Below are 14,956 nucleotides of genomic sequence, written 5' to 3'. Positions count from 1 at the left end.
CACCTGCCTTAAACACACACACACACACACACACACACACACACACACACACACACACACACACACACACACACACACACACACAGCTTGTGCCTGTCTGCTCATTTCTCACTCATAAACACATTTCAGTTCACTTTCTCTTACAGCAGACTGATGGTTTTCACCAATACCACCACACACACACACACACACACACACACACACACACACACACACACACACACAAATTATACAATAATGTTTCTAGTCCAAATATCTAAAAATTATTAAATCAAGAAGCCTTTTCTAGACAAGCAAAACCTAGTGCTATAACAATAAGACGTGTTTGGCGTGATTTGTTGCTATTTTCAGACCAGTGCAACAGTAATTTTCATGTTTTGCATCACGTTGTTTAAATAGCAAATCCATTTGCACCACTCTGTGGATGGGTGTGCTGGTCTATAAAGGAGGTGTGTTAAGGCGCATTGTTTGTGTGTTGCTTTTTGAGGAACTGAAACAGACCGCACTATTGACCGACTAAAAGCTGCTCTAAAGTCCAGCAGTGTGTTAGTAATGCGCTCCAAACTCTTAAGCCTGCTTCATACTGCAAGTGTGAGCAGAGCGTGAGCAGCGCATGAGCAGCACATGTTTATTCCCGCATCCACCTTAAAAGGTTTGAGCTTTCATACCGCACGAATACACAGCATGTCAGCACGAGGCGTGAGCCTCGCTGAAGCTGCAGTGCTATGATAGTTTCGGCGCTGGGTCTATTTTGCTGCGCTGCTCACGCTCAATTAGAGTGACAGTGCAATGATAATGACCAGCAACACATTGAATGACAGTAAAAAGTAGCAATTTTACCCAATAAATGCGTCAATAAGATCCAGGAAATTAAATATGTGGGCTGATGGATGTGTTCAGTGGAGGGAGTTTCCACCGTTTCCTCACTCCACCAAAGTAAAGGAGTAATGCTGTGTTCACACCAGACGAGGAATTCGCTATTCGCTCGTAAATTGCCGCGTGAACATTTGAGTTTACTCGCTTCATTCGCGCGTCAAACCCCGCTTCATTCGCGTGTCAAATTCACTTCAGAACAGACGCGGATTCGTGTGATGGGCAGGGCTTCTGTCTGCCCGGTGACTGTAGCTTAGTTGCTAAAGGGCTAACATGGATTTTATTGAGAAAATAACAGTGTTTATGTGCTTTATGAAGGCTGAAAAACGGTGTTTATACGTTTAGGGCCGTGTCTGAGTCCACTACATGCTTTCAGAGGTGTATCCAGCTGTGTGAGCTCATAAACTCCTCCAGAAACTGAACCTGGATCACGGAGGCTTTCAACGGTGCTTCTGACTGAGCCAAGCCCAGTTTGATGACTTGTTGTCGGTGTCGGCTGGAAGATTTCGCCCAGGACACCATCAACAGGTTCTACGTCACAATCACGCCCCCACAAGAGCAAGCTTCTGATTGGTTAACGCGGCACGAATGTCCACTGAAGATCAGGTTTTCGAACTCGAGCGATTTGCGCAAAACACGCGTTAAGCGCGTCAAATTCGCAAAACGCTCAGTTCGCGCCACGCCATTCGCGCAATTCGCACCGCAGGATGTCTATTCGTGCGTTTGCATTGACTTAACATGTAAGTCACTCACGCTTAATGCGCAATCCGCGTCTGGTGTGAACGCAGCATTAAGAGTAAAAGTAACGAGGCTGAATGTTCTTGCACTTTAGACTTAGACCATTTAAAGAGCCCATTGTCTTGTTTTTGGAAATAATAATTCAAAACTTTGTAAGTTTTTCCTTAAAACAAGCAAAATAATCTGCCAATAGGGGAGGCAAAGTAAATCTTCAGTTTGAAATATCCATATTTTTCTAATTTTAAGGAAAAACTCACTTAAGTTTTAATCATTATTTCTGAAAACAAAACAATATTTGGTGCTTGTCTCGAAAATGCTTCTGGATTTAAAATTCTTTCGATACACTCACGTAATCTTGAGTCATTATTTCTGAAAACAGGACAGTATTTGTTGCTTCTCTAGGAACTTTGTCTAGAACATACATTACTTGCAGAGTGTGAATGTGTTTAGATAATTGGGAGAGTTCGTAAGGTACATAATCACTTCAATGTGTGAAATGCTGCACCTAAAAATCCTTATATAAACGTTTACATTGAGGGCGACGCGGTGGCGCAGTGGGTAGTGCTGTCGCCTCACAGCAAGAAGGTCGCTGGGTCGGCTGGCGTTTCTGTGTGGAGTTTGCAGGTACTACTCGGGTTTCCTCCAGGTGTTCCGCTTTCGGTCCAAACACATGCGCTATAGGGGAACTGGGTAAGCTAAATTGGCTGTAGTGTATGTGTGTGAATGAGCGTGTATAGGTGTTTCCCAGTGATGGGTTACAGCTGGAAGGGCTTCCGCTGTGTAAAACATATGTTTGATAAGTTGGCGGATCATTCCGCTGTGGTGACCCCAGATTAATAAAGGGACTAAGCCAAAAAAAAAAACATTAATTAACGAATTGGTGTCAGCAGAGCGGACGGATAAACAAAGATGGAGTTAGATAGAGTGTGATTTCTTGTTAGGGTTACACATTACAGCGCCTTCACTGACCTCCCAATCCCAAAAATACAGATAAGAGCTAAGAGCACAGGATAAACCAGAGAAATGTAAATGACCGATTCAGCCTAGCGTGCGGTGTGTCTACCTTTACGTCCACATGAGCCATTAGCACAGCGAAGTTGGTGAGGTGCGTGCAGGAGCAGGTGGTGTGTGTCCGGTTGGTCCCGAGCAGCCGGCAGTCCTGCGTGGACCAGAAACCCGTCATACTGCGCTTCGAGTAGCTCCAGAACGAACAGTTGGGGTTGAAATTCTCCTCTGACTGCTGGAGGACGAACAACACACACACAAACACACACACACACACACACTGCGTCAGAGAGCAAATCAGAAGAACACACAGTGTGGGCGATAATAACACACACATTAATGCGCTCATACAGCGGGGACGCATTGCATTCATCAAATACGACAGTGAATCGAATGCAGCATCCATCAAAATATTGAACAAGAGGAATGCATTACAGTTTCCACAGAATGATGAAGCTTTTCAGCACTGACAATAATCAGACGTTATTATTGATCATCAAACCTTCATATTAGGACAGTTTCTGAACACAGTAATGATGATTCAAATTCAATAATCAATAATCACCCCAATAATTTATTCCTTATATATTTATTACATAATCTGAAAACAAACTTTCTTAACAAAACATTTATAACGTGGTCAACCAATCACAATGCACCAAATACAGTATAATAAATGGTCAAATTGATCAAAATATGTGATTTAGCATGGTTATGTGGGTTCACTACAGGAAGGTACGGGATGCCAAGATTATCAAAACATGCAGAGTTGTAAACAATCACTTAAATGGATGAACACAGGAAGAACATGGGGTGAAAGCAGACATCAACAGAGAGCGAATACCGGACAATGAAGAACTAAACACAGGGACTATAAAAACACCGGGGATGATGATACTGGGAGGTGTCACAGGAGGGAGGAGCCAGGAGATGAGTTGGAGGGCGTGGAAAGGAGAAGGCCATGGAGGAGTCAAAGGAGGGAGGAGCTATGAGATGAGTTGGAAGGCGTGGACAGGAGGAGGCCAGGGAGGAGTCACAGGAGGGAGGAGCCAGGAGATGAGTTGGAGGGCGTGGAAAGGAGAAGGCCAGGGAGGAGTCAAAGGAGGGAGGAGCCAGGAGACGAGTTGGAAGGCGTGGAAAGGAAGAGGCCAGGGAGGAGTCACAGGAGGGAGGAGCCAGGAGATGAGTTGGAGGGCGTGGAAAGGAGAAGGCCAGGGAGGAGTCAAAGGAGGGAGGAGCCAGGAGACGAGTTGGAAGGCGTGGAAAGGAAGAGGCCAGGGAGGAGTCACAGGAGGGAGGAGCCAGGAGATGAGTTGGAGGGCGTGGAAAGGAGAAGGCCAGGGAGGAGTCAAAGGAGGGAGGAGCCAGGAGACGAGTTGGAAGGCGTGGACAGGAGGAGGCCAGGAAGGAGTCACAGGAGGGAGGAGCCAGGAGATGTGTTGGAAGGCATGGAAAGGAGGAGGCCAGGGAGGAGTCACAGGAGGGAGGAGCCAGGAGATGAGTTGGAGGGCGTGGAAAGGAGAAGGCCAGGGAGGAGTCACAGGAGGGAGGAGCCAGGAGGTGTGTTGGAAGGCGTGGACAGGAGGAGGCCAGGGAGGAGTAAAAGGAGGGAGGAGCCAGGAGATGTGTTGGAAGGCGTGGAAAGGAGGAGGCCAGGGAGGAGTCAAAGGAGGGAGGAGCCATGAGATGAGTTGGAAGGCATGGACAGGAGGAGGCCAGGGAGGAGTCAAAGGAGGGAGGAGCCAGGAGATGAGTTGGAAGGCGTGGAAAGGAGAAGGCCAGAGAGGAGTCACAGGAGGGAGGAGCCAGGAGATGAGTTGGAAGGCGTGGAAAGGAGAAGGCCAGGGAGGAGTCAAAGGAGGGAGGAACCAGAAAGGGAGGTGAAGCAGCAGGTGGACCCAAGCCACAACCAAGAGGATGGCCCAGGGTGGAGTCGATGGAGGGAGGAGCCATGGATGAGGAGTGGTCGCTGACCACAGCTGGAGCAGCTGGAGCCCAAGGAGCAGACGGAGAGCCATAATCTCGTTCGTTCGGTCCCTGAATGTCCACCAGTACTCCCACATTTAGCGTTGTAGCCAGCTGGTTGAGCTTCTTCTGCTTGGTGGTGTTCGGCTCTGTCACTCTTGATGGTGATAGCTCACACAGCGCGGTGGGCTCTGGCGTACGCTCCTTGCAGGTGGTTGGGTTGATCACTGGGTCTGGGGTGGCACCGATAGTCGGTTCCTCACCAGTGTCCACTCCAGATAGGTGGCAAGATTGCCCGAGGACCATCTTCAGGGCAACTCGCCCGGCCAGCTGGATCGAGTAGCTAAGAACAGGAAACTGTCCGTTTGGTGTTCGAGGCTGTTTTCCCCTGTTTCAACATGATGATGAGGAATTCGGGAGTGTAAAAGAAAGAAACCCGAGAGGGAGGACAATAAGGGGAGGTTGTTGCTAGAACGGATACAGCTTCAATTATTATTCATATTATTATTTTAATTTACCCAATTATTTGTATTTTATTAAGGCCTACCCTGACCTCAACTCTAAACCCAACACTTAGAGTAGTGTAAAAATATGAATTATTGTTGTACAGTGTCAGAAAAATGATGCTGTATTGATGTGCTTGTCCACAGCTGTATCCCTTCTAGACTTTACCATGTAGCATTGAGATTAATATCCCAGTTTTAATCTTTTGGACTTGGTAAAGTTGAATCTGTCAAATAATTGATATGTCGTATGAATTTTGTGGGTGGAAAAAAAAGGTAACTGCATAATATTTATTTCCTTACACCGATTTCACCAGTGGTATTTGGCGCATGACAAGCATTAATTTCCGGACCCTGGACACGGCTGGATTTATCTCATAAATAAATCATCACTCGCAGCAAGACGAGGTTAACCCATGAGAGAGACGCTGCTCATTTCTCAGTCTGCTCAGAAATGCTCAACGACAGGCCGGATTGAGGGAAGCGGGATGTGTCTTCATTATTATTTGAGCTCACTGATCCTCAAATTACACTTAAATAGATGAGGTCATCAGACGCAGAGAGGAAGGAGATTTTAATATCACAAAGTCATTTAAACACACACACATACACACACAATATCTGACATTATACCAAACGTTGGGTGAAAATCTGTGGAATTGAGTCGAGTTTGTCAATCAATGGAGTTCTATGGAGCCTAGGGATAGACGTGTGGAAATAATTTGGGGAAATGTCTCACATTATAGTGAATGGGGGATGTGGAATTCTATAAAAATTGGATGGGGGACCTGTGATATACATAATTTATAGTTAATATCTATTAATCAATGGAATTCTACTGGAATTTGAAGGAAATGACAGGAATTCTAGTATATTTGGGGTGAGTTGGTCTAGGAAATTCTACATTATTTAGGGGAGAGGGGGCAATAGAATTCAATGGAATATTGGGTGGAGGGGTGTATGGAATTCCTTGGAAACTGGGGAGAGGGGATCTATGAATTTCTATGACATTCTATGGAATTTGGAGGGAGGGGTCTATATAATTGTGTGAAATTTAGAGGGAGGGCTGTCTATGGAATTTATGGAACAATGAATGACAATATTAGTCCGTGAATTCATGGAATTCTATGTAATTTATTAGAATTCTATGGTATTTGGGTGAAAGGGATCTATGGAATTCTAAGAAATTCTATGTTTTTGCAGTGAAGGGATTTATGGAATTCTATGGGATTTGCTGGAGGGGGTCTATGAAATTGTATGGAATTTGGGGTGACAATCTAAAGCTGTGGGTTAATGGAATCCTGCAAAATTTGGTGGAGGGGTGTGTGTGTGTGTGTGTGTGTGTGTGTGTGTGTGTGTGTGGAATTGATGGAATTATAGGTGACAAAATAGTGCAGTGAATTAATGGAAATCTATGGAATTTAATGGAATTTTAAGGAATTTTGGGGGAGGGAATCTATGGAATTTAATAGTATTTGAAGGAAGGGGTTATAAAGAAGTATATGGGATTTGGTGAAGGGGGGTCTATGGAATTTTATGGAATTCGGGGTGACAATCTAAAGTTGTGGATTAATGAAATTCTATGGAATTCATTGACATTCTATGGAATTTGGGCAAAGGGGATCTATGGAATTCAATGGAATTCTGTGGTGTTTGCAAGAAAGGGGTCAATGGAATTTTATGGCATTTGGTGGAGGGGGGGTCTATGTAATTGTATGGAATTCGGGGTGACAATCTAAAGCTGTGGATTAACGGAATTGTATGGAATTTGGTGGAGGGGGTGTATATGGACTTGATGGAACAATGGGTGACAATATAGGGCAGTGAATCAATGGAATTGAATGGAATTTTTTGGAATTCTATGAAATTTGAGCGAAGGGGATCTATGGAATTCAATGGAATTCTATGGGATTTGGTTGAGAAGGTCTATGAAATTGTATGGAATTCGAGATGGTAATCTAAAGCGTAAATTAATGGGATTGTATGGAAGTTAATGGAATTCTAGTAAATTTGGGGGGAGGATCTATGGAACTCAATTGCATCTAAAGGGATGGAGTCTATAGAATTCAATGAAGAATTGTACTGAACTTGAGGTGACAAAATATGGTGGTGAATTAATGCAATTCTATGGAATTTGGTGCAAGGAATTTACATAATTTAATGGAATTCTAATGTATTTGAATGGAGGAGATCTATGGAATTCAGTGGAGTTTAGGGTGACAATCTAAAGTTGTGGATTAATGGAATTCTATGGAATTTATTTCCATTCTATGGCATTTCGGTAAAGGGGATCTATGGAATTCAATGGAATTTTATAGTATTTGCAGAAAAGGGGTATATGGATTTTTATGGGATTTGGTGGAGTGGGTGTCAATGGAATTCATGGAAATATGGGTGACAATATAGGGCAGTGAATTAATGGAATTGCATGGAATTGAATTAATTTCTATGAAATTTGGGAAGTGGATCTATGGAATTCAATTGCATTTGAAGGGAGGGAGTCTATGGACTTAAATGGTATTCTATGGCATTTGGAGGGAGGGGGTCTATGGAATTCTATTGAATTTGTGGTAACAATCTAAAGTTGTGGATTAATGGATTTCTATGGGATTTGGTAAAGGGGGTATCTGTGGAATGAACAGGGGGTGACAATATAGGGCAGCAAATTAATGGAATTCTATGGAATTTTGGACGGAGATGCTGGCATTCTACTATTATAATTCTGACAAGATAGGGCAATGAATTAATGGAATTATATGGAAATTGGTGCAAGGAATTCATGGAATTCAATGGAATTCACATGTATTTGAATGGAGTAGATCTATGGAATTAAATGGAATTCAATGGAATTCTATGGGATTGGGTGGAGGGGGTGTCTATGGAATTCTATGGAACTTGTGGTGATCATTTTGGGAAGAAAATTAATGGAGTTCTATGAAATGGAAGGGTTCTATGGAATTATATGGCATTTGAGGACAGGGGGTTAATGAGACATGGAGAGACTTGGGTGGTCTGAATTCTCTGCTAATTAAGGTAAAGGAGTTCTATGGAATTCTATAGGATATGGTCAATGGAATTTTGTGGAACTTGGGGTGATAACCTGTGATGGTTCTTTCAAATTTTGGGCGGGGTATCCTTAACATTTTATGGGAGTTGCAGTGGAGGAATCTATTGAGAATTTGGGGTGACGATACACAGAATTCCACAGAATATAATTAAACAATCCACAGAAATCACTGTTAGCAAAAATGTGTGTAAAAATGGGCAGCAAACAGTTAAAGATTATTCCTGGAGGCTGAAAGCGTAATGAAATTAGCCAAAATCTACAGTAAACAGACACTCGGGGTGGCAGAACGTGCAGAGCTCTGGCTGCTGGGATTCTCTGCAAATCTGTGGAGTTTATGTGTGGTGTGCTGATATCCCTCATTGGTGAACTTCCACCCACCCACAAACACACACATGCATGCACGCACACAGCCAAATCAAGTTCCCAGGTCTTTCAACCTGTCTAATCACGGCTGGAGGCAGAGTTTCTGTGTGTGTGTGTAGTTCCTCTGGATAGGTTTCAATAATGTGCTTGGAGAAAAAATAATTCAGGCATAAACGCTGGTGGTGTGACTGAGGAACTCGCCGTTAAAGAGACCATTTATTCATCACCTCTTCATCCGAGTTACCCAACCATTCCCACACAGACACACACACACATATACAGTCCAGTGTGATTAAAGAATGCCAGGAATGCCCATTAACAAAGGACATTTCATTTACGCAGCACTAAGCACATGCAGTATGACTCCGTACCTGAATATGCCGCACTGTGAAGATGACGGGGTCCGACAGGTACACTTTATTACTGTCTTTGTTGATGGCCGCCGTTATAATGGGAGAGTTGACGATGACAGAGTAGTTGGTGTTTAACGTCTCGCTGCTGAACTTCACGCTGGCGTTTTCAGTGGACAGGTATGAGCCCAGATGCTTATACAGGACGAACGCCATGCGGATCTCACCTGAAAAAAGAGAGAGAGAGAATTTTAGTTACGTTTCTCCATGAACTGAATGACAATATATAATAATAATAATATATATATATATATATATATATATATATATATATATATATATATATATATATATATATATATATATTATTAATATATATATATTATTAATATATTATATATAATATATATATATATATATATATATATATATATATATATATATATATATATATATATATATATATATATATATATATATATATATATATATATATATATATATATATATATATATATATATATATATATATTATATTATACGGGTCACGTGTTGTGCCAAACTATCGTGCCAAACTGTTCTAAGAACACTTCGGAGCTGTTACGGTTGTTTCTCCACTGAGCCTGGAATGGCGCAGCACGATTACAAACCGCATGATTACAAAGCGCACTAGTCATCAGACATTCACAAGTAAACTACACTACATTTAACATAAAAAATGAAACTTTTTTTCTGCTGCGCATCGAATATTGACACGCCTAACATCATCGATGTCCACAATCCACAACATTCTATATCCATGCACCAATTTGTAGACTCTATGAAGAACGAGGAAATAATTGCACTATTAATTTCAAATCCCAGACTGCTTGTTTTGTAATGTATTGCCGGCTTGACCACCTGAAGGACGGTTACGGCATCCTGTGATGTCAGCTGTCACCGTAGAAAGTCTAATCTTTCTTTAAGTTTTTGGACTTTGCTTGAAAGCTTTAAGGAGTGCGCTGTAGCAGTCCAAGGTACTGTTGTATGATTTAAATGATAGCCTATAGATGCAACAAACAAGTCAAATAAATCAATAAATACAATCAATATGGATTCCTAAATGTCGGTATTGCTTTTACTAAAAAAAAATATATTTCAATACGTTTTGACAAATGTTTTATAAAAAATAAAATGAACAATTTTCAACACTTCATCTATAGGCCGTTATACGATTCAGTTAAATATAAGTTGGACATGGCCGTGTTTCAGGATTGTTGCTTTTTGTTCTTGGTGAACTTTAATATAGCTACTAGGATAGGATTTTCTAAAACGTCAAGCAAGAATTTGTCTATAGGCCGTTACTTATGAAAACAAAAAAATAATTACAATAACAAAAATAAAAAGATTAAATATAATTTATTTATATACAATATAATAGTCCTTTAAATGTTTTGTATCCTGCTACTGTGTGTGTTGCTTCATATTCGTTTATTAATTCACTTGCTGAATTCGTTATTTCATGTTTGAATACTGAAACCAATAACAGCCATCGCTTAAAGGGTAATATTTTACCATAGAAATGTAGTATTTTTTTTTTCATTATCAACTTTCGATATAAAACCGCAGTGTAATTTAATTGATTATTAAAAATGAAATAAAGTGCTATATTTTTTATTAGTAAAAGTGCCCGCTCACTTTTGACGAGGCTTGCCAATAAAATAATTTCCGCCACTATAATACAAATAAACTATTATTGTTGCTTCATCATTGTTTATTTCACATTACATTTTGGTCATTTTCCCTCCAAATAAAATTTGCCCAGAGCCGCTCAACCTATGACCTCTAAATAAATACCGGTGACTTTTAGCTATATTTAGCACCCCTATATGAGAGAGCGGCAGTGTTTAGTCACGCGGTTGTTTTCGCGTTTACACGAACATGAAAAAAATAGTTTCGGCCTTTATTTTAATTTAATTGAACAAAGGGAGTCGTTTACATTGCGTTATCAAGGCAACTACTGATTTGTTTAGTGTGACGTTCCAAAGAGCTTTGTTGCAGCCTGACAGTGGAAAATGAAACCGTATCCGTGCTGTCTGGCCCGGTTTGGTACTGAATGGAACAGTTCAGCTTAAAGAACAGTTCAGCACGATAGTGGAAAAGCCGCTAATATTGCTTCTTAGGGATGGCATGGTGGCTCAGTGATTAGCACTTTGGCCTTACAGCAAGAAGGTTGCTGGTTCGAGTCCCAGCTGGATCAGTTGGGTTTCTGTGTGAAGTTTGCATGGTGGCGTGGGTTTCCACCGGGTGCTCCGGTTTCGCCCTCAATCCAAAGACATGAGTTATAGGAGAATTGATTAACTAAATTGACGTTAGTGTATGAATAAATGAGAGTGTATTGGTGTTTCCCAGTACTGGGTTGCAGCTAGAAGGGCATCCGCTGCGTAAAACATATGCTGGAATAGTTGGCAGTTCATTCCGCTGTGGTGACCTCTGAAATGGAGACTCCGCCGAAGGATAACGGATGAATGAATGAGGCTCCTTAATGATAGTTTTTCAGCATGAGAGATTGAAGAGGCGCTCGACTGGAGATCCGACACCTGCTTAAGCCCTTACAAGCCAAAAGCGACAGAGTAACAAAGCAAAACTCGTTAAAATCCGCCGCTGAACATGTCCTGATGCGCTTGTGCTGCTGTTTTTTTTTAGTTCACTAAAAAAGACTTCTTCATTACCACATCACAGAGCGCGCCGACGCCACCTCAAGCTGATCGAAGCCCTGTTTCAGTCGTTATATTAGGAAAGGAGCAATGAGGCGAAATAATGTGAGCTTTGATTAGATGGGATTCAGCAGATCACCTAATGAATGCATAACACCCATAATGCTTTGTTCCTCTCGGCGGCACTCACCCATAATGCTTTGTTCCTCTCGGCGGCGTTTACTGAAAGTCACAAAGGTTTTTTGAGTGTTGGAGAAAAAAAAACTCGAACCGCAGAGTCGATTTGATTCAGCGTTTATTGAAATGTCATTAGCGCTTTACTGCCTCCTTTGACAGAGCTACGGTTCTGCTCATTATTTCTGCATCTCACTCGCTTTTTTTAGTGTGTGTGTGTGTGTGTGTGTGTGTGTGTGTGTGTGTGTGTGTGTGTGTGTGTGTGTGTGAGAGAAAAATATCAAATAACGCCCCTCCGTAGAGTCTGGGATCACCAACTTACAAGAACACAAAACTATTTTCCTGATTCCTGTTGATGGGGGGTTCTGTAACCGCTAGGAAAACCTCTGATGAAAGAAACTGTTGAGGATCCGCACTTATTAGCCTATTATTGCTTTCTGGCAACTAAAATGTTGGACATTCTGAGATATTCAGAGTCAAACAATAAAAAATTGTTCAATTTAATACTTATGAAAATTTTCATTGGTTGTAAGCAGAGCTGTGCAATACGACTATATACTCACAGGCCACTTTAATAGGCACGCCGGGTTGGACCCCATTTTGCCTTCAAAACTGCTTTAATCCTTCATGGCAGAGATTCAACAATGTACTGGAAATATTCCTCAGAGATTTTGCTCCATATTGACATGATAGCATCACACAGTTGCTGCAGATTTGTCGGCTGCACATCCATGATGCCAATCTCCCGTTCCACCACATCCCAAAGCTGCTCTGTTGGATTGAGCTCTGCTGACTGTGGGGGCCATTTGAGTACAGTGAACTCATCGTCATGTTCAAGAAACCAGTCTGCGAGCTGTGGCGTTGACACCATGCTCAATTGGTACTAATGGACCCAAAGTGTGCCCAGTAAATCTCCCCCACACCAACACCACCAGCCTGAACCGCTGATACAAGGCGGGATGGATCCATGCTATCATGTTGTTGATGCCAAATTGTGAGCCGAGCATCCGAATGTGTCAGCAGAAATGGAGACTCATCAGAGCAGCAACGTTTCTCCAATCTTCTATTGTCCAGTTTTGGTGAGTCTGTGTGAATTGTAGCCTCAGTTTCCTGTTCTTAGCTGACAGGAGCGGCACCCGGTGTGCTCTTCTGCTGCTGTAGCCCATCCGCCTCAAGGTTGGCCGTGTTGTGTGTTCAGAGATGCTCTTCTGCAGAGCTCGGTTGTAACGAGTGCTTATTTGAGTTACTGTTGCCTTTCTATCAGTCTGGCCATTCTCCTCTGGCCTCATCAACAAGGCATTTGCGCCCACAGAACTGCCGCTCACTGGATATTTCCTCTTTGTCGGAGCATTCTCTGTAAACCCTAGAGATGGTTGTGCGTGAAAACCCCAGTAGATCAGCAGTTTCTGAAATACTCAGAGCAGCCCGTCTGGCAGCAACAACCATGCCACATTCAAAGTCACTGAAATCCCCTTTGTTCCTCATTCTGATGCTCGCATTGAACTGTCTTGACCATGCCTACATGCCTAAATGCATTGAGTTGCTGCCATGTGATTGGCTGATTAGAAATTTGTTGGACAGGTGTTCCTAATAAAGTGGCCGGAGAAGGTATATTATATGTCGTTTTAAATTATGCTCTATTGTTTGTTTTGTGGTGTCACAAAATACATCGCTTAAGGGTAATTTTATTTTTCTCATTTATATGAGCGCATTAATACATGTTATTATGGGAAAGCATGGATAACGGCATGAGAAAGTTGCAATGTTGCAAGTACAATGTTTTCATTGATTCATTTTCTTGTCGGCTTAGTCCCTTTATTAATTCGGGGTCGCCACAGCGGAATGAACCGCCAACTCATCCAGCAAGTTTTTACGCAGCCGCAACCCATCTCTGGGAAACGTCCACACACATACACACACACTCATGCATTATGGACAATTTAGCCTATCCAATTCACCTGTACCACATGTGTTTGGACTGTGGGGGAAACCAGAGCACCCAGAGGAAACCCACGCGAAGGCAGGGAGAACATGCAAACTTCACACAGAAACGCCAACTGAGCCGAGGTTCGAACCAGCAACCCAGCAACCTTCTTGCTGTGAGGCGACAGCACTACCTACTGCGCCACTCCCTCGCCCAGTACAATGTTTAGATTTTGCATTTGTTTAGTGTGTGTTTATCATTAGTTTTTTAAATGTGTTTAAGAATATGGCTAAAATACAGTATAAAATTTATTAATTAATTTAATTTACAGAATAGGTACAATATCATGACATATATCATTATCAGGATCAGGGCCGGCACGTTCATAGAGGCGACCTAGGCGGCTGCCTAGGGCGGCAGGATAGAAAGGGCGGCATCCCCCACACTACCCTCACCACCCGCGCCCAGTTATTTCCACGTCTAGGGTGGCAGAATAAAGAAGGCGGAGACCGCGACACTATCCTCACCACCTGCATACTCAGTTATATCCGCGTCTAGGGCGGCAGAATAGAGAGGGCGGCATCCGCGACACTACACTCACCACCCACGCCCTCAGTTATATCCGCATCTAGGGCGGCAACATAGAGAGGGTTGGGGTTGAGGGTGGCGTGACCGTCATTTGCCTAGAGCGGCAGCTCAGCTTGCAACGGCTCAGGATGTGAGATGACTTGTATAATGATACGGGAGATTTTTGTCATATCACCCAGCGCTAGTTGTAATATTAATTCTGTTATGGTCTGTGTGCTCATACCGTTTCTGCCGTGCTGTTTGAGGGTGTTTGCTGACAGGTGGATGGCGTTGCCTTGACCTCCAGTCTGTGGAAACTTCAGATCGGGGAGATTTCCATCTGTGCTCATCCTCGCCACCTCCAGCTCTGAACACACACACACACATACACACACACACAGAGTTAATAGAATAATCCCGCAGTCCTTAACAGAGCTCAAAGATATGATAGAGGTGCTTTCAGATGACAAATCAATAGTATAATGGAAGTGAATGAGGACTGGAGAACTAGAGAATGAAAATCTCTCGTGTGCTTCGTCTGAGGAATACATCTACATTTAATTCTCAATTCCCTGAAAGTCCTGACATTCACCCAAGGTCACGGCGCTCATGAGCAAACCATTCGTTTAAATGAGCTGATATTCTTCTGTGGAACTTGTTAGATTGCAAAATCAGTCTGAATGAGCTGTTCAAATGTGTCCAGTTCCAAAACTAATAAGTGCACTGGATGT

General features: G+C 42.6%; 1 protein-coding gene across 50 annotated transcripts in view; it reads right to left on the bottom strand.

Annotated features, from left to right (window-relative positions):
• The window catches only part of LOC101882941 (adhesion G protein-coupled receptor L3), a 404,469-nt gene that overhangs the window by 50,854 nt on the left and 338,659 nt on the right, over positions 1–14,956 (bottom strand). For 29 of the 50 annotated variants that reach the window (XR_015496553.1, XR_015496550.1, XR_015496551.1 and 26 more), the window contains 3 exons: positions 14,470–14,592; positions 8,886–9,091; positions 2,675–2,851 (listed from right to left, as the gene is read on the bottom strand). Coding sequence is in view for 46 of the 50 variants with exons in the window: in XM_087262380.1 (XP_087118506.1) it covers positions 2,675–2,851; positions 8,886–9,091; positions 14,470–14,592 (506 nt within the window). In the remaining 4 variants the exon portion in view is untranslated. The remainder of the gene's footprint in view (positions 1–2,674; positions 2,852–8,885; positions 9,092–14,469; positions 14,593–14,956) is intronic. The other 21 variants (XR_015496552.1, XM_087262381.1, XM_087262360.1 and 18 more) reach the window with 1 other exon arrangement.

Source organism: Danio rerio, chromosome 7 (genome assembly GCF_052040795.2).
Source record: "Danio rerio strain M-AB ecotype USA chromosome 7, GRCz13ab, whole genome shotgun sequence".
NCBI classification, from domain to species: Eukaryota; Metazoa; Chordata; class Actinopteri; order Cypriniformes; family Danionidae; genus Danio; species Danio rerio.
Note: the sequence above shows the minus strand (reverse complement) of the source record. Positions and strands in the feature narration are given on the sequence as shown.